The sequence below is a fragment of the Acanthopagrus latus genome, chromosome 21, assembly GCF_904848185.1.
Source record: "Acanthopagrus latus isolate v.2019 chromosome 21, fAcaLat1.1, whole genome shotgun sequence".
Taxonomy (NCBI): Eukaryota; Metazoa; Chordata; class Actinopteri; order Spariformes; family Sparidae; genus Acanthopagrus; species Acanthopagrus latus.
The window spans coordinates 27,912,640-27,933,697 of NC_051059.1; the positions used below are offsets into that span (position 1 = coordinate 27,912,640).

Sequence of the window (21,058 nt, forward strand, 5' to 3'; positions counted from 1 at the left end):
GAACTCGATCAGAACTGATCCAGAACATTTCATATTGTAACTGAAACTGTGCTGGAATGTTATTTTACAGTTTGATGATTTTAATTATGATGTCAAGTTTAAAATATATGTTCAGGTCACTGTGATGCTTTATGACTTCATTAATGGATCGATCAGCAGTCTGAAGCCTTTTATTGATCATGTTTCATCCATGACGTTTGTGACTGCAGAGACAAAGACTGGCGGAAGTGAGAAACTCTTGCCTTCACAATAAAACCATCTAAACGTGGGACAATCGAGAGTCACGGAAAGTGGTTATTATAAAGAGAGATATTATAATGACGACATCATCATCAGTGACGTCACCTATCAGCTGTGAACCAGCACGAGTCAGTACAAAGATCAGCATCGAGCTCCGATTGGAGGATTAAAGATTTCATCCTCAGGCTGCAGTTTGTCGACGTGAGAACTCATGTTGCTTTATTTTGAAGGCGGTGACCGGAAGCTGTGTGTGTGTGTGTGTGTGTGTGTGTGTGTGTGTGTGTGTGTGTGTGTGTGTGTGTGTGTGTGTGTGTGTGTGTGTGTGAGAGAGAGAGAGAGAGAGAGAGAGAGAGAGAGAGAGAGTCAGTGAGGACAGATGATCCAGAGTCTCGGTCCGACACACACCGACATGTCCGCGCTGCTGCTGCTGCTGCTCGGCCTGCTGTCCCTCATCATCTGCGTCCTCCGGGCCCGGAAGAGGTGAGTCCGCTCCGACCCGGTTCGGTTCAGTTCAGCTCTGACCTGCTTTAAACGCAGCTCTCTGTCGTCCTGCCCGTGTGCTGGTGGGTCGGATTGCTCCTGGCTGGTTCCAGCAGTTTCAGATGCATCAGTTAACTCAGAGCTGATCGGTTATTGATCCCGCTGTGACTAATCGATCAGCGGCGGTGGAAGGAAGTTGTCAGATCCGAACACGTAAAAGTACTCTGAAGGAAGAAGTACTCTGAAGGAAGAAGTACTCTGAAGGTAGAAGTACTCTGAAGGAAGAAGTACTCTGAAGGTAGAAGTACTCTGAAGGAAGAAGTACTCTGAAGGTAGAAGTACTCTGAAGGTAGAAGTACTCTGAAGGTAGAAGTACTCTGAAGGAAGAAGTACTCTGAAGGAAGAAGTACTCTGAAGGAAGAAGTACTGCAGTTACTACTTGTGGCTTCAGTTAAAGGAACAGTTCACCCAAACTTTAACCTCGGTCATCAGAGACGTGACGGCCATGACGTCACTGATCAGCGACGTGACGGCCATGACGTCACTGATCAGAGACGTGACGGCCATGACGTTAAAGGAGCAGGTCACACTGTAGATCCAGTCTGCTCCTGGTGATGGAGGTGAAGTCCACAGAACAGTTCTGGAGCCTCGCAGTGAAACAGCGTCCATATTTAAAATGTCTTTATTTTCAGTTGTTGTTAATTTATTGATCTGTATAAATGTGGTATCTGTTGAAAGGCAGCTGATGTGATTTAATGTGATTCATGTTATCAGGGCAGGTGTGATGAGCTGCAGCCTGCACCTCCTCGCTCCTGTTTGTTTGTTTGTTTGTTTGTTTGTTTGTTTTCTGAAGCTGGAAAGTTCCGTTCCGTTTTTTTGTCTGTTGTGTTTTTGTGTCTGTAGAATCTGGAAAACGACCGAACTAAAGTCAAGTCAAGTCAAACAAGTGACTGTAGCAGCTGCAGACTTCAGTGTAGCCGCTGAGCTAACAGTGTTAGCATGCACACACTCTGTAGTCCAACGTGACTGACAGTAATTCACACACACATTCACACACTGACGGTGCCGACCAGCATGTCAGAACCAGTTTGTGGTTCAGTATCTCACTCAAGGACACGTCATCATGCAGACCAGGGGAATCAAACCAGCAACCTTCTGGTAACAAGCCTCTGGCTCTACTCCTGCGTCACTCGTGTGTTATAAACTCTACAGATATAATATCTGAGGTCCATGTGTGTCTGAGTGAGGTGATGACAACAGTGTGATGATTTAAGATTCACATCTGTGTGTTTCTCTTCACAAAGACTCTGACCGGACGACAGAATCTGACATGACAACACTTTGGACCAGACGTGGCTGTAGAACCTGTCGGGCCAACTGTTGGTATGAACATGATGAGATGTGTGATCAATAATCACCAGCGATGTGTTCACACTGACCGAGTGTAAAGAAGAAGTAGACTGGTGATAAAGACGATACTGAGACCTTTAAACTGAGAGGTTATTGAAGAAATAAAGCGATAAAGATTCACTCTCTTCCTGTTAATTGTCTTGAGGCCGGGGGAGGCGCCGACCCTCTGGGTGACTCCTCCCCCTCAGACTCTGCTGACCTCCTCTGACTCCTGCTGGGTTTTTCCATTCCTAATGACTTCCAGCTTCTGAGCACAAACATGATGTGAGGTTTCAGTTTGACTGACGTCTGTTCTCATGGGAAACAAAGATTTACTGAAGCAGCCGAGAAGAAAAGAGTCCAACTTGAAGCTGAAAAGTAGATTGAGAGATGATGTTTGATGAGCTGCTGCAGCGTCACTCTCACTGCATCACTGAATCACTGAATCATTGTTGTGAACTTTAAACGAGGCCCGGCCACATCACGTGATGGACGATGTTTCAGACTGTCCCAGCGTGGACGCAGGCTGGCGGACGTGCAGGCGAGGCCACAGATCTGCTGCCGTTCACCATTTTCTCCAGTTTTCAACCTGAAATATTTGTAATCTGCTGTTGTTTGAAACTTAGTCCTTAGTCCAGAACATCAGCGTGTGTTGCCTCCACTGCTACAGCTGGTCCCAGATAAAGCCTGTCGATGGCGTAACAACATGATGGAAAATATGGTGATATTCGTTAATATCTACGAGACAGTCGCCTCAAATTCCACGAGCTCGTCTGTGTCACGTTGTGGTCATTCGAGATGTTCAGATCATCTGAACTCAAACTGGTCCAGAGCTGCAGACATTAGGTGCTTAATCAATGAGGTGATTAACTGTTTGATTAACTGTTGAATTGATCCTTTAAACAGAAATGTGAGTCTTCATGATAATAACCTGGATCTGTTTGACTGCTGTGAAGACCTGGTGACAGATACTGTTTTATAGAACCAACAACTAATAATTAGTCAGTTATCAGAGAGAGAGAGAGTGTGTGTGTGTGTGTGTGTGTGTGTGTGTGTGTGTGTGTGTGTGTGTGTGTGTGTGTGTGTGTGTGTGTGTGTGTGTGTGTGTGTCTGGGGGAAGCTGCCGTCTGGTTCTGTTGTGTTTGGATCACACACACTGGAACGAGGAAACTCAGCTGAGTTCAGTCCTCAGAGAAAACTGGAGCTTGTGACGAGTTGTGTCTTGTTTGTTGTGGAGCTGAAGGAAAGTCAACACACAGTTCAGTCTGACACGATCTCTCTCAGTCTCGTCCTGTTGCAGAGATCACCTGAACACATCAGAATGACTGAGTCTGTCTGTAGGTGTCTGTACCTGCACTGAGGCTACAGCAGCACGTTAGCTTAACTTAGCATGAAGACTGGAAACAAGGAGCAACAGCCAGCCTGGCTGTGTCCAGAGAAAACAATCCTGCTCCTCTGCTGATGTCGGCACATCAGACGCCATGTTTGATTACATTCTTGACGCAGGAAGTCGTCCCAGCACTTCCTTCCTGTTAATCAGAGTAAGAACAGATTTTATCACCAATTGAAATAAAAAAAAAACACTCAACAATAAGTTGATCGCAGTGAGTTTTATCATTATGGAGATAGTCATGAACGTTGTCACATGAACCACTAAAGATTCGTCCGTCTCTGTGACGTACAGTCCGGGTGGAGTCCTGTCCTGTGGCTGAATGTGTAAAAAGCACAGAGAGATGATGTCACCACCACTATTCATCCTGTGCAGGAGAAGCTTCATGACAAATATTGACACATCAGCCGTCTGTGAGCTCATCAACTCATGAATAATGTACCAAAGTAAAAGCATGAATGTTTGAACTCTGTGAGAAGAGAGTGAAAACGTCGGTGTGGATCAGGAGATCAGGTGTGATCGGTCAGCAGGCGTGTCTGAGGATCAACACTTTGTTCCAGTTTGTTTGGACTCACAGAACTGAAGTCCAAAGTTCACCAGATGATTCATTAACTGTGGTGACAGAAACAACACAGGATGAAATCACACTGACCAAGTGAAGCATGGAACAGACATTCATGGATGAGAAGTGGCAGAACAAAATAAAGACTGTATCATTCAGACAGCTCAGTCTGCAGAGTGTGAAATGTGTTTGTGTGTTTGCAGGAGAGACGACGAGCCTCCGCTGATTAACGGCTGGATTCCTTTCCTTGGGAAGGCTCTGGAGTTTGGAAGAGATGCCTACACCTTTCTTGAAGAGCAGAAGAAGAAGTTTGGAGACATCTTTACCGTTCACATAGCAGGTGAAACAAATTCAGTTCCCAGTTTTCATCCTCGGTACAAAGTCCTGTTTGTTCTGTTGTTTCCACCTGTGGGATAAAAACACCAACTGTCAGATCTCCAGGAGCTTCACTGTGGTGCAGATCACATGTTTGTTATGTTTGTTACAAAAAAGTTCATTTCCATCCCTGCACGGAACCACGAACAGCAGCACCAGACTCCCTTAACAAATGTGTCACTTTATAAACTCTGTCTCTGACTCACTCTGCATCATTTGGACCTTCTTGTTAATTCAGCAAATGTTCTACATGAACTTCTTTCTGTCTTTGAGTAGAAACATGGAGTCTGTTTCTGACATCACATCACTGAGGTCTGAACAGCCTCCACACAGTTTGACTTTGTCTTCACAAGCGAATGCACTGATCCTGATGAGCCGATCGTGGAAAGTCTTTTGGTTTGAAAGTTGTGTAGAAACGTTGGAGCGATCGAGTTCAGACGCACTGAATGAATCAGATAAATACTCATCGTCAAACTGTCTGTTTCAAACTGGCTCATCTTCACATTTTTCTGATAATGATTCTGGTTGTTGGACGTTCTCCTCACTCAGGTATCTTCTTCCTGCAGGTAAATACATGACCTTCATCATGGATCCTTTATTGTATCCAAGCATCATCAAACAGGGCCGCCAGCTGGACTTCCATCAGTTCTCGGACAAGGTGGCGCCCATCGTGTTCGGCTACCCGCCCGTCATGAACAGGAAGTCACCCGGCCTGCACGATGAGATCATCCGCTCCTTCCAGCTCCTCCAGGGAGACAACCTCACCTCCCTGACAGAGAGCATGATGGGTAACCTGATGCTGGTGTTTCGTCAGGACCACCTGAGCGAGCAGCCGGGGGAGGAGGGCGGCTGGAGGAGCGGCAGCATGTATGACTTCTGTAACTCGGTCATGTTCGAGTCCACCTTCCTCACCCTCTATGGCAAGCCGTCGTCCGCCAGCCGCCACAGCGAGATGGTGGTGATGAGGGAGAACTTTGTCAGGTTTGACTCCATGTTCCCGCTTCTCGTCGCCGAGGTTCCCATCTGGCTGCTGAGGCGGACCAAGGCCATCCGTGAAAAGCTGATCAACTACTTCCTGCCTCACAGGATGTCGTGCTGGTTGAACACGTCGCACTTCATCAGGAGACGGTTGGAGCTTTTGGACCAGTACGACACGCTGAGGGACGTCGATAAAGCAGGTAGACCAGAAATCATTAAATCCTTCTTAATTCTCAGGTGATCAACTCAGGTGAGCATTTCTGATCTGCCGCCTCATTGGTCCAGGTCTGGTCAGGTACCAGAAGTACTCAGTTAAGGTTCAGTAACATAAAGGAAACTAACACAGACTCTCAGAGAGAAAAGTCACAATCACGTGGCGATAGAGAAAGATAGAGAAGAGGTCTCACTCTGTTGGATTTGTTGGAACTACAGGATAGCAGAGTGTGTTCAGTTTCAGGAGTTAGTCAGAGTCTCTTCACAAGAACACTTGGGTCACTGTACCCCTTGACGTGAACATGCAGAATGGAGGAGGAGGGCGAAGTTCAAGAGGTGGTCAGGACTTTACTCCGGAGCCCGGAGCTGTGTCATCCTGTATCTTGTGTCTGAGCAGCATGACTGACTCTGTCTTTGACTTCAGCTCATCACTTCGCCATCCTCTGGGCATCAGTGGGGAACACGGTCCCCGCCTCCTTCTGGGCCATGTATTACCTGGTGAGTCACCCTGAGGCGCTGGAGGTCGTCCGGCAGGAGATCCACGACGTCCTGAAGCTCAGCAGAGTCGAGTTCAGCAGTGACCAAGATGTGATGTTCAGCAGAGAACAGCTGGACAAGTTAGTGCATCTGGGTACGTCCGTCCCTCAGTCTCACCTGCAGTAAATCATATCATAATACACAGATATTATATATGTCACTTACACGGACTGTCTGATCTTTGTCCACAGAGAGCTCCATCAACGAGAGCCTCCGTCTGTCCTCGGCCTCCATGAACATCCGTGTTGCTCAGGAGGACTTCAGTCTGCGGCTGGACAGCGAGCGCTCAGCGGCCGTCAGGAAAGGAGACATCATCGTCCTCTACCCTCAGAGTCTGCACATGGACCCCGACATCTACGACCAGCCGCAGGTACGACCTCAAAGAGCAGCTCATTCAACTTTTGACTGATGATTAGCTGCTCACGCCTGATAACATATCTGATGTTCCTCACCAGTAGCTCCTCCACAGCTACATGTACATTTACAGCATTTAGCAGACACATACAGTAATTCATACACTGATGGTGGCAGCTGCCATGCAGACCAGCACATCAGGAGCAGTTTGGGGTTCAGGGGAATCAAACGCTGCCTCTGCCCCTGAGCCACAGCTGCCTGAGGGTAAGAAAGACTCAGGAGGGTGATGCAGTAATGTCCCACTGCTCAGATAACATCTGTTCATCTGTGAACCATGTTCAGCTCTCAGCTCTCTCTGTTGGCACTGCGTGACAACAGCTGCTGCACGTCTTCTTCTCCTTCTCTTGAACCTAGAAAAACTCTTATTATAAAGTCACCCTGATGTTTATGGGCTTAGTGGGAACATGTGAGTGGAACCAGCAGATGAAACACTACTGAGCGTGTGCAAGGAGTCAACACACCTGGAAGGTGAACTAGTTTGTCGTAGCAACAGTTAGACACACATGAGGGTACAGGGGGTCCAGCTTGGTGTTCAGTGGAGCTCTCTGACCTTCACTGTGTTTGTTTCCCATCAGACGTTCCGGTTCGACCGTTACATCCAGGACGGCAGAGAGAAGACGGACTTCTACAAGGACGGCCAGAGGCTGAGGTATTACCGCATGCCGTTCGGCTCCGGCTCCTCCATGTGTCCCGGACGATACTTTGCTGTGAACGAGATCAAACAGTTCCTGTGTCTGCTGCTGCTCTACTTCGACCTGCAGCTGGTGGAGGGTCAGACCAGAGTCACTGTGGACTGTGGCAGAGCCGGACTGGGAATCCTCCTGCCCTCCACAGACGTACGCTTCCGCTACAGACTGCGTACAGTCTGACCTGGGCAGGTGTGTCAGTGATGATGCTGTGTGTGTGTTACTGGTTTGACAAGCAGTCAAATGAGAGATTAAAGAGCCCAAATATCTTTTTTATGATACCAATCTGTGAAATGATAATGTGAAAGTGTTTCTTCATTTGAGCCACCTGAACTTCAACTTGACCCATCCTGACATTTACTGTACAAATAACACACAACGTTCATCAACACAATGAAACCGCTGTTGAAAACTCTAATGATTTCCTAAGTGATCAGCTTCATGTGGCCCAAACCCCCGTCATGTCTTTATTTCCACTCAGGATCAGCTCATCATCTGATGTACTGACAGGCTCACAGCAGTCAGACCAGTCCAGTCATCGCTGTAATCAGCCACCAAAGTAAAAGTGATTTTCTGGGGGATTTTCTTTCTTTTGTGGCAACAAGTTCCTGGTAATTCAAACCATGAATGTCCAGGAAGTGGAAGATGTGGGCGTTAGTCACTTCACTGAATTATAGAATCATCGGTCATGTAATTGGTGGAAGAACGCTGAAGCCTTTTGTACTTTATAGAGCACCTTATTTACTGTGTCGTCTGATTCTTTTCACTGTACAACAGTTTCTCTGACAGAGAGGAAGCAGGTAGCACTGAATTAGTAAAGATCTACTGTAAACACGATGTTCACTACAATGTTTAAATGTCTTTTTTTAATCCTTTGTTCACTTGACACTAAGATTAAAGGAACAGTCAAACATTTCATTAAATTCTGTCCACAGTCAGGGGATTCAGGTGGACATTGACATGTTTAGCCTAGCTTAGCACAATGACTGGAAGCAGGAGAAACTATTAACCGAGCTCCATCAAAGGAGAGAATACCAAATCCAAATAATTTCTCAGCATGTTATTTCTTTATGGCTTTATAAAAGAGGGACTAAACAAACTGCTAGCTAAGAACAGAACTGAGTTCAGACACAAACAGACAGTTAACCAGCTCATTTAAGATTAGCATAATGTTATAACAGGTTAGATCAGGATGCAAACTAGATCACCTGCCTGAAACAGCACTTAGCAGAAACCTAATCTCATGATTCAAAGTGTTAGCTTTAGCAAAAGCTAGCACTAAAACTGCACCCACGTTCTTGCTGCTCCATGTGTGATTTACTCGTCAGTTACTGAACAGCTGAATGAACTGTAGCGAGGAGACACTGCAGGTTTAGCAGCAGTTAGCTTTGAGCTAAATTAGAAGATCTGGTAGCTGAAGTCTTCATCTCTAACATCAGCACGGTTGTTGGTTTGAGCTCAGTCTGAACTGTCAGAAGCAGCTGACGGCAGCACGACCGCTGCCTTCAGAGGACGAGAAACAACAGAATATGTTAGTGACACTGTTCACAGGTAACAGTGTTCCTTCAGTGTCCTGTGACTGAAACTAAGTGAATATCCAGCAAAGATGGCAGCTGTGAAGAATAATATGCAGATGATGCAAAGAATGTTTTTTAGTTTTATAAAGTTTTTAATTGTGCTTGAAATGATGTTTTCATGTGAGTCACCTTCAATAGCTATCTGCTGTCAGCATCATGAATAATAAACGCCTTTGTACTCTGATGTGTTAAAGTCCAGTTTGTTCACTGAGAAATGATTTGAAACTGACTTTGACATCCAGGTGTCATGTCAGGTGGTGACGCTCTGACTGGACGGCGATAAGAGAGAAGAAGACGATGAGAAAGGTAATATTTTGTTTTTAAACGTTTAATCCCATTTAAAAACTTTACACTTGTAAACTACAATGTTTTTTGTTAAGAGAATCTAAAAATAATATGGTTAATTTGCATTGTTAGATACTAAATTATATCAACTTGCTGAATGACTTCACATATCAATATAGACTCATACAGAGCCGCTGCACTGAAGACACATTGTTAAGGAAAAAGTTAGAGATAAGAGATATTTTACGCGAGACATCACACATGAAAACACATTTCATACATAACATGGGCAGGTGTGAGCTCAGACACACAACACCTCAGGGGTGATTGTCCGACATCCCAAGAGTCCATAAAATGTCCAGTTGGACCTGAAAGCTGGTTTGACAGCAGGACCCAACGCTCATCCTCAGTAAAAGTAAAGATATGGTCTTAAAATATTACTTTGGTTAAAGTCACCCTTGTGAATAGGACTCAAGTAAAAGTCTGAAAGTGTCTCATATAAAATGTATTTAAAGTATCATAATGTGACTGAGACCGTAAACAGTCTGTTGGTGCCCCGTGTGAGGCAGCGCACTGTTGGAAATCATTCATTATTCTACAAAATTCATTCCAGCATAATCTGGCCAGTGCTGAAATATGTACAGTGTCTTGTCACAGTCACAGTGTGTTTGGTGTCTGTGTGTTGATTCTGCACTGTGGAACTTCACATCATTGTCTGACAGGTTGTTACAGATCTGAGATTTGTGTTCGACACGGTGGAGTTGCTCTCAGAAACTGTTTCACTTTAAGTATCAAAAGTGCTTTTCTGGCAATAAGTGTACTAAAGTAGAAAAGAATGAATAATAATTCTACATACATTTACATGAGCAGACATGATGTATTAAGTCTAATCTAATATGCTGCATGATGATGATCAATATCGGTGTTTGTTGTATAAAAATACTCTGATGCAGATGTAATCTGTTAAGAATCCATCAGTTTCATTACAGTGAATATGGTGACATCTGCTGGACAAACCTCTGTATTACATGTGTTCGATGACCTGACATGCCACTCCAGGTATCTCCAGGTGTTTTGATTCACATTCTAGAGAAAAGATCCACAGCTGTACTGAGTGTAATGAACACAGTTAGCTGATACATGTTCCCTCTCAGGCAGGACAGAGTGACGTTCACCCAGCATGATGGATCATAAAAAGAAATAAGCAACATGAATCATCCTTAAGTTAACATAATGATCTAGACCAGGGAGTCAAACTCACTTCAGTCCAGGGGCCACATGCAGCCCAGCTTGACCTCAGGAGGGCCAGACCAAAAGATCCATACAGCACAGAAACAGATAAATAACAACCCCGATGACTCACTCCTTTTCTCTTAATGCATTTTCGGTAAAATACGCACTGAAAATGTTTAAACTTATGAACAATCCATCTGCAAACAGCTGAGGAGTGAAACATCAGAGCACTGTAACATGTTTCTCCACCCAGTCAGTCTCACTGTCATTGTATATGCAGAAATAACTACAGATCACAGTGGACCTACAAAAGCACAAAACAGTCATCATTTGTATTATGGAAGTTACCAACAACACCGTATTTACTACTATTACTATTGTGAACTGAACTAATTCATTCCCACATCAGAGTTCTTCAGGAGGCAGGTTGTTGTCTCTGTTCAGTTCAGGGTGAAATCATGACGCAGTATTATACTATTTTATATGTAAGCTGGTTCACAGTTTAGTTTTATTCATGCTCCTGACAGAAAAACCCTGTTAACCAGGTAAGTCGTCCCAAATATGCATGAAACAGTTCCAAGTGGCTCCACCCACCATCACCTGCAATCATCCACTAACTGACAGCAACAACCAACTGTGAGTCATTAACTGATGACTGTGTCTGTGTAAACAGCAGTGAACAGGAACCTGGTTTATGATTTCTGGTCCAAGCAGCAGGTTTACTGAGTTGATCTGGATCACGTTACTGGATAAAACCAAAACCTGAAACCTGGACTGATGATGAACAGTCCTGATCCAGGCTGTTATCACAAGATTTGCTTTACTGTGTTGTGTCTGGGCTGCCTTCATCAAAGGTGTCGGTGTGTAGATTGGTAATAAAATAATTTTGCGGAGGCAAGGCTGGGTGGAACGATCAAGCAATCTTTACTGAAACAGATCTAAAGCCTGCGTCCGAACCCCTGCAGTCACACTCTAGTGTTCACCAGTAGCTGGCAAAGTTCTGCTCAATGCTTCCTCCTCACTCTACCAGTCTTTGATCCCAGGAAATCTATAAGTAAACACCTAAATCTCTCTGCCTGTGCAAGTCTTTTCAGAGTCACCTGCACCTCCCGCTTCCTCTAATTGGTCACGCTGGTGAAATGAGGGTTCATCTATCCAATAGCGTCATTATCATCATCATAATCATCATCATCATCATCATCATCATCATCGTCATCAGTTCCTGTTGTTCTTCTCTCACAGACACCTTCACTGGTAAGATCTTTACTTCATCATCAGGAGTGCAAATAAGTGGAAACATCCTCTCAGAGAAAGTGTGTGTGAAGGTGTGCAGGTGTGTGTCAGTATCAGGATCAGAGAACAACAGCTTTCCTCTGTTCCAGTCCAGATTCACTCGGATCCTCTGGAGCTTCTTCTGCACGACGAGATCAGTGAGTGGAGCTGATGGTGACCGAACTGAGTATTTACCTTGGTAAAACATTATTCTCCATAATCCAGACAGTGTGAGTCTCTTCCTCTGGACAGACTCTGCTAACACACCCAGTTCCCAGTATGTACTGTCTCCAACCTCGACGTCCCAGCTGTGAGTCCCTGAGTTAAAGCCCTGTGAGCCCAGGACAGACAAGTTATAATAATCAAACCTCTCTGGATTATCAGGAAGCTTCTGTCTCTGTCCTCCTCTCACACTGCTCAGATCTTCAGACAGGATGAGTTCTAGACCAGCAGTGTTTGGGTCCAGAACCACAGGAGTGTAGGAGACCATGTCCTTCAGCTTGTTCCAGATGTTGAAGCTCAGGTTGCCCAGGTGTTTGGCCTGGTCTATCAGAGCTCCTGAGGGCAGCTGTGGATCCTCCAGCAGGGGGCGCTGCTGGACTCTTTCCACTGCAGCCTTGTAGTTGTGCAGGAATGAGACGTCTTCAGCTCTCAGCTGCTCCTCTGTGGCTCTGACTGTGTGTGAAAGAGCTGCTATCTCTCTGCTCAGAGCCTCCATCTTCTCCTTCATCATCTGACTCTTCTGCTCCTCTTCCTCCCTCAGTGCAGCCATCCTGGCCTCCTCTTCCTCTGCTAGAAACTGGTGCAGCTTCTTAAACTGATCCTTAATCTGCCTCTCTGTGTGTCGGGCCTGGACCTTCATGTGTTCTGCTGTCTGATCAAACTTCACTTTAACTTCTTCAAAAACCTTTAACTTCTTCTTTAAAGGCTCCAGAGTTTCCTGAAGTTTCTTCTTGTGTTGTCGTGCAGCTTCATCGATGGGTCTGAATCTGTGGTTGGTGTGTTGTTCTGAGTCTCTGCAGACGAGACACACCGGCTGCTGATGGTCCAGACAGAAGAGTTGGAGTTCCTCAGAGTGCCGACAGCAGAGATCCTCTGAAGCTCTCTGATCTCTGTCCTGTAAGAACGACTCACACAGGTTCTTTAAAACCAAGGTAGGATTTAGTTTGTTTGAAGATCTTTTCTGACAAACTGGACGCTGTGATTTTTTTATCTGCCCACCAGCTCTGCAGACAGTCTTTATGTTGACAGGATCTTTAAAGATGTCAGATAGGACAGCAGAGTCACTCTCCATCTTCAGCAGAAGACTCAAGACTCATTTGTTCAGACTTCACCTCAACCCCACAGAACATGAGGCAGAACATTTTGACATGGCTTCAGTGTTGAAGGTTAATGATCCTCTGACTTTTAGTGTGGCGTCGTCATCGTTATTTTAATGTGTCCAGTACTGAAGAGGTTCACATCAGAGTGCTGTTGTTTTACATTTTACTGTCGACATCACCGCTCATACATAGATAGGCGTGTGTGTGCGTGTGTGTGTGTGTGTGTGTGTGTGTGCTGAGCCATGCTGTCAGCAGGGCCGTCATGCAGCCCTTATTATTCTGTCGACACGCCTTGTACGGTAATTCAGCCTGTGTGTGTGTGTGTGTGTGTGTGTGTGTGTGTGTGTGTGTGTGTGCGTGTGCGTGTTTCCATGGCCTGCTGCCAAGCATAAGGCGCCACTTTATGAGTGTGATGATCTCACCTCCAAACACTGTGTGCATTCAGCAGTGTGTGTTTGTTTGTGTGTAAAGTGTTGGTGCGCTCTGAGGAGCAGCTGTGTGGAGGAGAAAGTTTGATCACGAGTTCGTCTGATCACTGACCAGGTGTAGAAACAGTCGGCACCATGAACTGATGACTAATTCGTCAGCTAACAAGAAACAACTTGTGACAGACAGACTCGCTGGAAGTTTGATGCTCTGTCTTATGATGGAGCTAGGCTAACAGTTTCCCTCTGCTCCCAGTATTTGTGCTAAGCTAGGCTGAACACGTCTTGTACTTGACTCTGTGCTCATGAAACTCTCCATCTGACTCTGGACAGAGAAGCTCCAGCGGTTGAACGTTTTGCTTAAGATTTTAACTTGAACCAGTTAAATTCATCTGCTACAATAAATAAGAAACAGTGGCAGCGATATAAAGGTTTTATTTCAGAATTATTCACAACTTGTTCATCACATCCAGAGAATAAATATTAATAATAACGACAGCCATCACACCATCATGTAACAGTGCTGTTGATCCACATTAGAAACACTGATGAAGGTTTGTAGGTTCAGGTGATAATTTTTAATATTTCTCTCAAGAAACGTCTGTTTGCTACTAAAACTCAGTTTCAGCTTTTACTTTCTTTCTGGTAGTAAAACAGAATACTGGCATGAAACAGCTTCAGTATAAAGATTTAACAAAATAAATATTAACATCAGCCCAACAACCACGACTGCACTGCCTCTAATGTCCACCAGGTGGTGCTCCAAGGAAACAGCCTGCATTGAAGTGAATGAGAAAACCCCTCCACAAAATCATTTCAGTGTTTACACTCTCAGATCACTTCACCTCCGATCTGACCAACACAGCTGATTTCAGAGTAAATCAACATATGAAGAGATTTCAGATGCTCAGACGTCTTTACTGAAACAATGTTCATGTTTAACTCTCACTGTGAATCAGCCTGTCGGTCCAATCAACAACTCAACGTTGTCCTCAACAGTGTTGCTGTGTTCAGTGAGACTCACGTCCGTCAGAGCAGACTGAAGTGTGACTGCTGGAGAACCCTGAAGAACCTCAGGTGAAGTGTTGTAGATCACAGAACAGTTCAGGAGCTTCACAGTAAAACAGAGCTGCAGTGTTCTGCTGAACAACTGAAGCAGCTGAGACGTGATTTAAACATCAGATGTTTCCATCAGCTCGTCTGCTGTGATCACAGTCTGCAGGACAGAACACATCACAACTGATCTCAGACCAGATTTACAGCCTCAAGCTCATGCAGTAACTTCAGATGGGGTGCATGCTAACACTGTTAGCTCAGCGGCTCCAGTGAAGATTTCAGCTTAATAAAGCTGTATATGAAGTATTTTCAGATCGACTGAGAGGATCAGATGAGGACGTGGAACAACAGGTGCGCATGTGTGCAGGCTGACGTGGTCTCTGCTGGAGTTCAGACTCCCAGCAGGATCCCAGAGAACAGAGAGTCCTGCAGGACGCTGATGGCCGAGCCGGTGGCGTTGTCCACAAACACCGACACGTACTCTCCAGCCTGCAAACACACAAACACAATGTGTCTTCTTCTTCTTTGGTTTGTGTGCAACATCAGTCTGATTCTGTCATTTTCAAGACATGGATTTATTATATATTATTTACAAACATGACGACAATCAAGAAATAATCAGACGAACACAACGTGTGTCGTACCTGGAGATAAAGTGTTCCTGTCAGCAAGATGCTGAACGTTCCTCCTGCAGCTGCCACGCCCATCACCGACTCCACAGAGCTAACACACACACACACACACACACACATCCGTGTACATTTAGCTGTGCCAGGTAATTCAGGTAGTCTAGCATGAAAGAACATTTATGGTCGACAGTCACTCACAGGTTACTTTGGCAGAGGGACTCGATGCAGATCGCTGCTTTCACACTGTCTCTGATCCGCACCTGAGCTCTGTCACCTGACTCTGACACACACAATATTCAGTGAGTGAGGTTATATGAAGAAGTCACAATGCCGACATTCAGTGTGTGTGTGTGTGTGTGTGTGTGTGTGTGTGTGTGTGTGTGTGTGTGTGTGTGTGTGTGTGTGTGTCACCTATCAGCAGGCTGGCAGTCAGCTGGTAGAAGCCGGAGACGGCTGCTGTGTATCGGCCGGTGCTGCTGTTGAAGCTTTGGCCTCTCTGGAGGCTCCGCTCTGAGTCTGAGGGCTGCAGGGCCAAAGGTCAAACACAAAAATTAAGATGTAATCTGTAGTCTCACGTGTGTGTGTGTGTGTGTGTGTGTGTGTGTGTGTGTGTGTGTGTGTGTCACCTGGCTGAATGGCTGCAGCTCCAGCAGGCTGCGTCGTGGGATGGTAACGGCCTGCAGGAGGCGACTGAGGAAGGAGGTGGAGACACGAGGAGGACGATCACACAGGAAACACACTCCTCCTGCCATGTCTGAGAGGAGGAGGAGGAGAGAGGAGGAGGAGGAAGATGTGTGGGGTGTTTGGATAAAGTTTTTTCAAATGTGAAGTCATGTGAGGAAAAAAAATGTCTGTGTTTGTTGGCGTGCCGCCTCCTGAGAGAGAGACGTAAACACACACAAACACTTAGAGAGAGCGAGTGTGTGTATGTGTGTGTGCGTGTGTGTGTGTGTGTGTGTGTGTGTGTGTGTGTGTGTGTGTGTGTGTGTGGCGCCAACAGTCCTGCTGTAGTACAGTCAGAAGTGCCTGCAGCCACACACACACACACACACACACGCACACAGTCTGCGGTCACACTTCAGACGTCTGACTTCATCAGTTACACAAACCTCCACAGTCGGACTAATTTGCTATGAATTCTGGGTAAAACATGTGTGTCTTCAGTCTCTGTTTCAGCGGGTCGGGTTCATAAAACAGTGTCAGCTCTCAGGAGGACTTACAGTCCGTCTAACTTCCTGTTAGAGGAACGTGCTCTTCAGCTGCGCTCACATGGACTCAGGATGAAACTGATCCAACACCAGGTGAAACCTGACGGTAACACAGCAACACTGGTGTGAGGCTGACTACTGATGAACTCATGAACTCATGAACAGCTCGAGACAACAAAGCCAGAACCAGAAACACGAGTGTTGTTCTCAGGACAGGATGAGAGTTTAAATGTTGGAATCTGTTGTATTTTCAGCAGGTGAGACGCTTCGCAGCAGGTGCGACCTCGTCCTGCACGTCAGAGGAGTTACACTCAGCTTGAGCCCAGTCACCAGGACAAACTGTGTGTGAGCTCAGACATGTTGAGACTTTACATGTTTACATGTTCAGCTTCAGTTTTATGTTGAGACAGTGTTCTGGTTAGGTTCAGGCACAGAACCTGAAGAAAACTCAAGATACCTGATTCTGTCACCACAAGCACGACTGGGAAAATATCTCGACGTCTGATTAAAAATGACAGAAGTGTGTCGCAGCCTGGAGCTGCTGATGGACGTCAGGTCATAAACGTGATGTGACTGAAAGACAGCCACACGCAGACGCTCTAAATCTGCTCTGAGATCAGGTTGAGATGTCTTCTCAATCTGACTTCAGTCTGTCTCCTCCGATTAATCACTACCAGTCAAAGAAGAGCCTCAGCTGAGTCGGCTGCAGTGCCATTTAAACCCAAGTGTGTTGTTGATGTTCACAACTCTGATGTCAATATGTCAGCAACACAAAGCAACAACAGAAATATGATGACAAATAACTAATAAGAGAGAGAAGAGAAACACACACGCATGAACACACACACACTCACACGCACGCACACATACACACACACACATGCATGCACACATACACACACACAGAAAGTAACAAAGACAGACCATCAGTCAGCAGGAATGTCAGGAATCCTCCTGCTGAGCCAAGTCACATCCACACTCCACAAAATTACCCCTATTAAGGACTCAGACAGCCTGCCTCCAAACACACACACACACACACACACACGCACACATACACGCACGCACGCACACACACACACACACACACACACACACACACACACACACACACACACACACCAGAGCTGTGTTTATATAACCTACATACAGAAATCAGTGAGTGAAAAGTGAAAAACTGAATTCTACTGTCTGGACCAGAAATATCAGTTTTTAATGTAACTATCTGTAACTTGTAACTAAACACATTCTAGACTTTTTGAACGTTAAAGATTTTATCTTTATTTAATTAATATATTTTTTCTGAAAACAAATTCAAGTGTGTCCTGTAGTCACCTGATAGAGATCAGGTCATCTCAGCGCATAGACCTAGCTTAGCACAGACACTGGAAGCAGGAGGAAACTGTTAGCCTAGCTTAGCACAGAGACTGGAAGCAGGAGGAAACTGTTAGCCTAGCTTAGCACAGAGACTGGAAGCAGGTGGAAACTGTTAGCCTAGCTTAGCACAGACACTGGAAGCAGGAGGAAACTGTTAGCCTAGCTTAGCACAGAGACTGGAAGCAGGTGGAAACTGTTAGCCTAGCTTAGCACAGAGACTGGAAGCAGGTGGAAACTGTTAGCCTAGCTTAGCACAGAGACTGGAAGCAGGTGGAAACTGTTAGCCTAGCTTAGCACAGAGACTGGAAGCAGGTGGAAACTGTTAGCCTAGCTCTGCTGTAGAGAGCAGTGTGATGTTGGATCAGTCTCTGTGTCTCTGTGTCAGCTGTCACCTCTCAGTTTGAGCTGCAGCTCCTGGATCAGCTCCTGTTGTTGAGGCAGGAGGGGGGCGGGGGGGCCCGGGGGCCCCTGAGGTCCTGGAGGTCCTGGAGGTCCTGGAAGACCATGCTGCAAACACACAGAGACACGTAGAGAGGTTCTTTAATTGATCCGGTTCTGTTTGGGATCAGACTGGTTTTCATGTGCATGTATGCAACAAATATATGTGTTTGCATCTGAACATGTACAGGTGACTGATCTACCTGTGTGTGTGTCCCTGGCTGTGACTGGCCCAATACATTCTGTTCTGGTTATTCAAACTCAAACCAACAACATGAACATGTTTGTCCGTCTCACTTCCTGTCTGCTGCTCTCAGCTCATTGGCTCCTGCTGAACATGTCAGTTTTTTACATAATGTTTCTTGGAACATGGAGGAAAATAAAACTTCTGAGCAGATTTGTTGTTTGAGCAGGATGTCAGGATGTTGTTCTTTATCAGCGTGTCCTCTCTTTGTGTTGTATATTTGCATTATGCTGTTTAAACTGTAACTAATGTTACATATTAATAATCAATATGAAAGTATCATTAATAAATATTCTCTGTATTTGATGACCTGCAGGATGGAGGTTCTTGTCAGTCTGACCTTGGAGGTTCTCCGGGACCCTTTGGTTTTGCGGTTGTCCCCCTTGTTGGAGTTTCTTCTGAAGATCAGCCAGGAGCTGAGAGGAGTCACCCTGGACAGGTCGGAGGACAGCGGCTCCTGGACAACACAAACCAACACAGGTTTGTACATTTTAATGCTCGACGTCTTCAGGAACAACTCGTGTTCAGCTCAGACGAAGCTGCAGGAAGTTCAACTGAGTCGACGTGTCGTCTGGGTGTTTATTGTCCTCTTAAAAACAATCCATGTTGATTCTGTTTCAGTGTGACGGGTCACAAAGTCATTCATACAAACAGGATTCATGTGGAACGATTAAAGCCACAGATGATGTGTGTCAGTGTCCAGTGGTTGTTTAAACGTGTCGGGGTGTAAAGCTACAATCACCTCCATGATTAATCAATAAACAGTTTGATCATCTTCAAATGTATGTATCTGACAGAAACTCAACAAGACATCTGATCACGTCGATCAGAACTAACGATGGATCAGTTATTGTGGAGAAACGATGAAGAACAATCATCAATGACAACGAAAGTGAGACTCTAGACTGTAGAATCCCACATTCATGACACAGGATCCACCAGGAGCTGCAGGTGTGCTGCGAGCTGAAGAGAGTTCAGGTGTTTCAGAAACAACTTTGACTGTGACTGCAGGTTCAAACCAAGCTTCAACCTGCAGGGCTGAAAACTGAAGCCGACACTGAAGCACCTGCAGTTCCTCTAACGGCCACCAGAGGCGCCACCAGTCAGCCAGGCCCCATGAGAGTCCATGTTAAAATGTTCAGTTATCCCTTCCTCACAACTTTTATATGACTCACTGCTAAAAATTATATCAGTCAGTGATCTTCAGCTCTCGGGCGTCTTTGTGGAGAATTTTTAATGCACAATGAATGTCTGTCTGTGTGGCTGATGGACTAACAGACGGGAGGGGAGGGACAGACGGTGGTCGACTGACGTCTCACCCTGTCTGCAGCAGCGAGTCACAGAGGAGCTGAAGTCCACAGTGATGTTCTGGCGGTTCTAAGGGGGGGCCAACAGGGACCAGTACCCCTGTAACTCTGAGTCCAGACCCCCTGTGGCCCCCAACAGGGAGTCTGCATCAATAATACAATGACAGATTTCTTGCAATGATTTTGTACTGAACGGAAAGGCAGAAATGAAGTGTCCCAGCAGTTTACTACCAAATTAAAAATGCTGAACTTGTAAACACTGTTTTAAGTCCCATCTATATGTCTGAATGAAGGATTTGTCTTTTTTCTCAGGATGTATTTGCCCCTCTAACAATAAAGCCAGCCCCAACCTGGCCCCCCTATTAAACCTGGTCTAGAACTGCCACTGCTGTGAGGGAAACTGAGTCTCTGGTGAGTGCTGAGTTCAGTCAGTGTGTCATGGCAGTAACATTAAACTGAACACCAACACACGCAGTGTTGTTTACCGTCTCGTACAGTAACATTAATGATTTGAACGTTTCTTTGGTCGAAACATCTGGACGGTCAGATCAAACCTCAGGCATCACATTCACTCTTGTTCGCTGTCTGAGACAGGCGGTGAGTGACGCTTCGTCTTCAGAGCAGTGAGACAGGATTATTAATTATCATTCAGCAGATTACTTCCATTATTAATCAGTCGGTCTGTGAACAGAGTAGCAGATGCTCATCAGACAGTTCAACAGATTACAGACACAAACATCAACAACCGATAACATCATGGATCTGATCTCACCAGGATCTCAGTGCTGACAGACTCGTCCTCCTCCAGGATCTCCTCACTCTCCTCGCTGTCCACCTCTTCAACGCTCGCTGCCTCCACCACCACCGCCGCCATCATCATCATCACCGTCAGTCCCAGGAGCAGAGGGAGCAGCAGCAGCCGTCCCGCCCCACCTGGAGAGCTCCTGCGCTGGGGTAACCTGTGCAGCATGCTGGGTGGGTGTGGAGGAGGAACCAGAGGACGAAGGTGTTCAGGTCTGTGTCGGCATGGACTTAAGATGTTCCCATGATGCACCTCTGTGAGTCTGCTACTCTTAGATCAGCTGAACTTCAGTGTTTTCCTTCTGGTCTCGGTGTCTGACACTCACGTGATCAGACCCTGCAGAGTTTTCCTTCTTCTCTCTAAGTTTCCGTTGTCAGCTGCTGTCAGACGTAAATACAGTGAGTGAGTCTGTGTGAGGAAACTTTCTCTCTGTGGGTGGTTCGTTGCCTCCTCCTCTCCCCTCCTCCTCCTCAGCTCCTCCTCCTTCTCCTCTCTCCTCCTCCTCTTTTTCCACCTCTTCCTCTGTCGTCTGTCAGCACACAGTCCTTCCTCCTGATGCCGTGTTGCTCCTCTGATCCTCTTCAGTTTGGTTTAGTTCTCTGCTCCGTCTGTTTTTATC

General features: G+C 45.8%; 3 protein-coding genes across 5 annotated transcripts; 1 reads left to right on the top strand and 2 right to left on the bottom strand.

Moving 5' to 3' along the window:
• Positions 1 to 561: 561 nt before the first annotated feature.
• Positions 562 to 9,025, top strand: LOC119011747 (cytochrome P450 7B1). The gene is made up of 6 exons (XM_037085090.1): positions 562 to 720; positions 4,265 to 4,401; positions 5,003 to 5,614; positions 6,052 to 6,258; positions 6,356 to 6,534; positions 7,154 to 9,025. Exons 1-6 carry the CDS (start codon positions 617 to 619, stop codon positions 7,445 to 7,447), a joined length of 1,533 nt encoding a protein of 510 aa, XP_036940985.1. The 5' UTR covers positions 562 to 616; the 3' UTR covers positions 7,448 to 9,025.
• A 2,322-nt stretch (positions 9,026 to 11,347) lies between these two features.
• On the bottom strand, positions 11,348 to 13,129 carry LOC119011216 (E3 ubiquitin-protein ligase TRIM39-like). Its single transcript, XM_037084157.1, has 2 exons — positions 13,121 to 13,129; positions 11,348 to 12,772 (listed from the first exon to the last, which is right to left on the bottom strand). Exons 1-2 carry the CDS (start codon positions 13,127 to 13,129, stop codon positions 11,507 to 11,509), a joined length of 1,275 nt encoding a protein of 424 aa, XP_036940052.1. The 3' UTR covers positions 11,348 to 11,506.
• Positions 13,130 to 13,797: 668 nt separating this feature from the next.
• si:ch1073-184j22.1 (erythroferrone) lies at positions 13,798 to 21,034 on the bottom strand. Of its 3 annotated transcripts, none has more exons than XM_037085315.1 (8): positions 20,410 to 21,034; positions 18,641 to 18,787; positions 18,041 to 18,155; positions 15,690 to 15,817; positions 15,475 to 15,586; positions 15,262 to 15,337; positions 15,079 to 15,157; positions 13,798 to 14,923 (listed from the first exon to the last, which is right to left on the bottom strand). In XM_037085315.1, the coding sequence occupies exons 1-8, from the start codon at positions 20,605 to 20,607 to the stop codon at positions 14,825 to 14,827; spliced, it is 954 nt and encodes a 317-aa protein (XP_036941210.1). In that variant the 5' UTR covers positions 20,608 to 21,034; the 3' UTR covers positions 13,798 to 14,824. The 3 variants fall into 3 exon arrangements, with proteins under 3 accessions (XP_036941210.1, XP_036941209.1, XP_036941211.1); XM_037085314.1 differs by having other exon boundaries at positions 15,262 to 15,343; positions 20,410 to 21,031; XM_037085316.1 differs by having other exon boundaries at positions 14,825 to 14,923; positions 15,262 to 15,343; positions 18,671 to 18,787; positions 20,410 to 20,607.
• Positions 21,035 to 21,058: the final 24 nt, after the last annotated feature.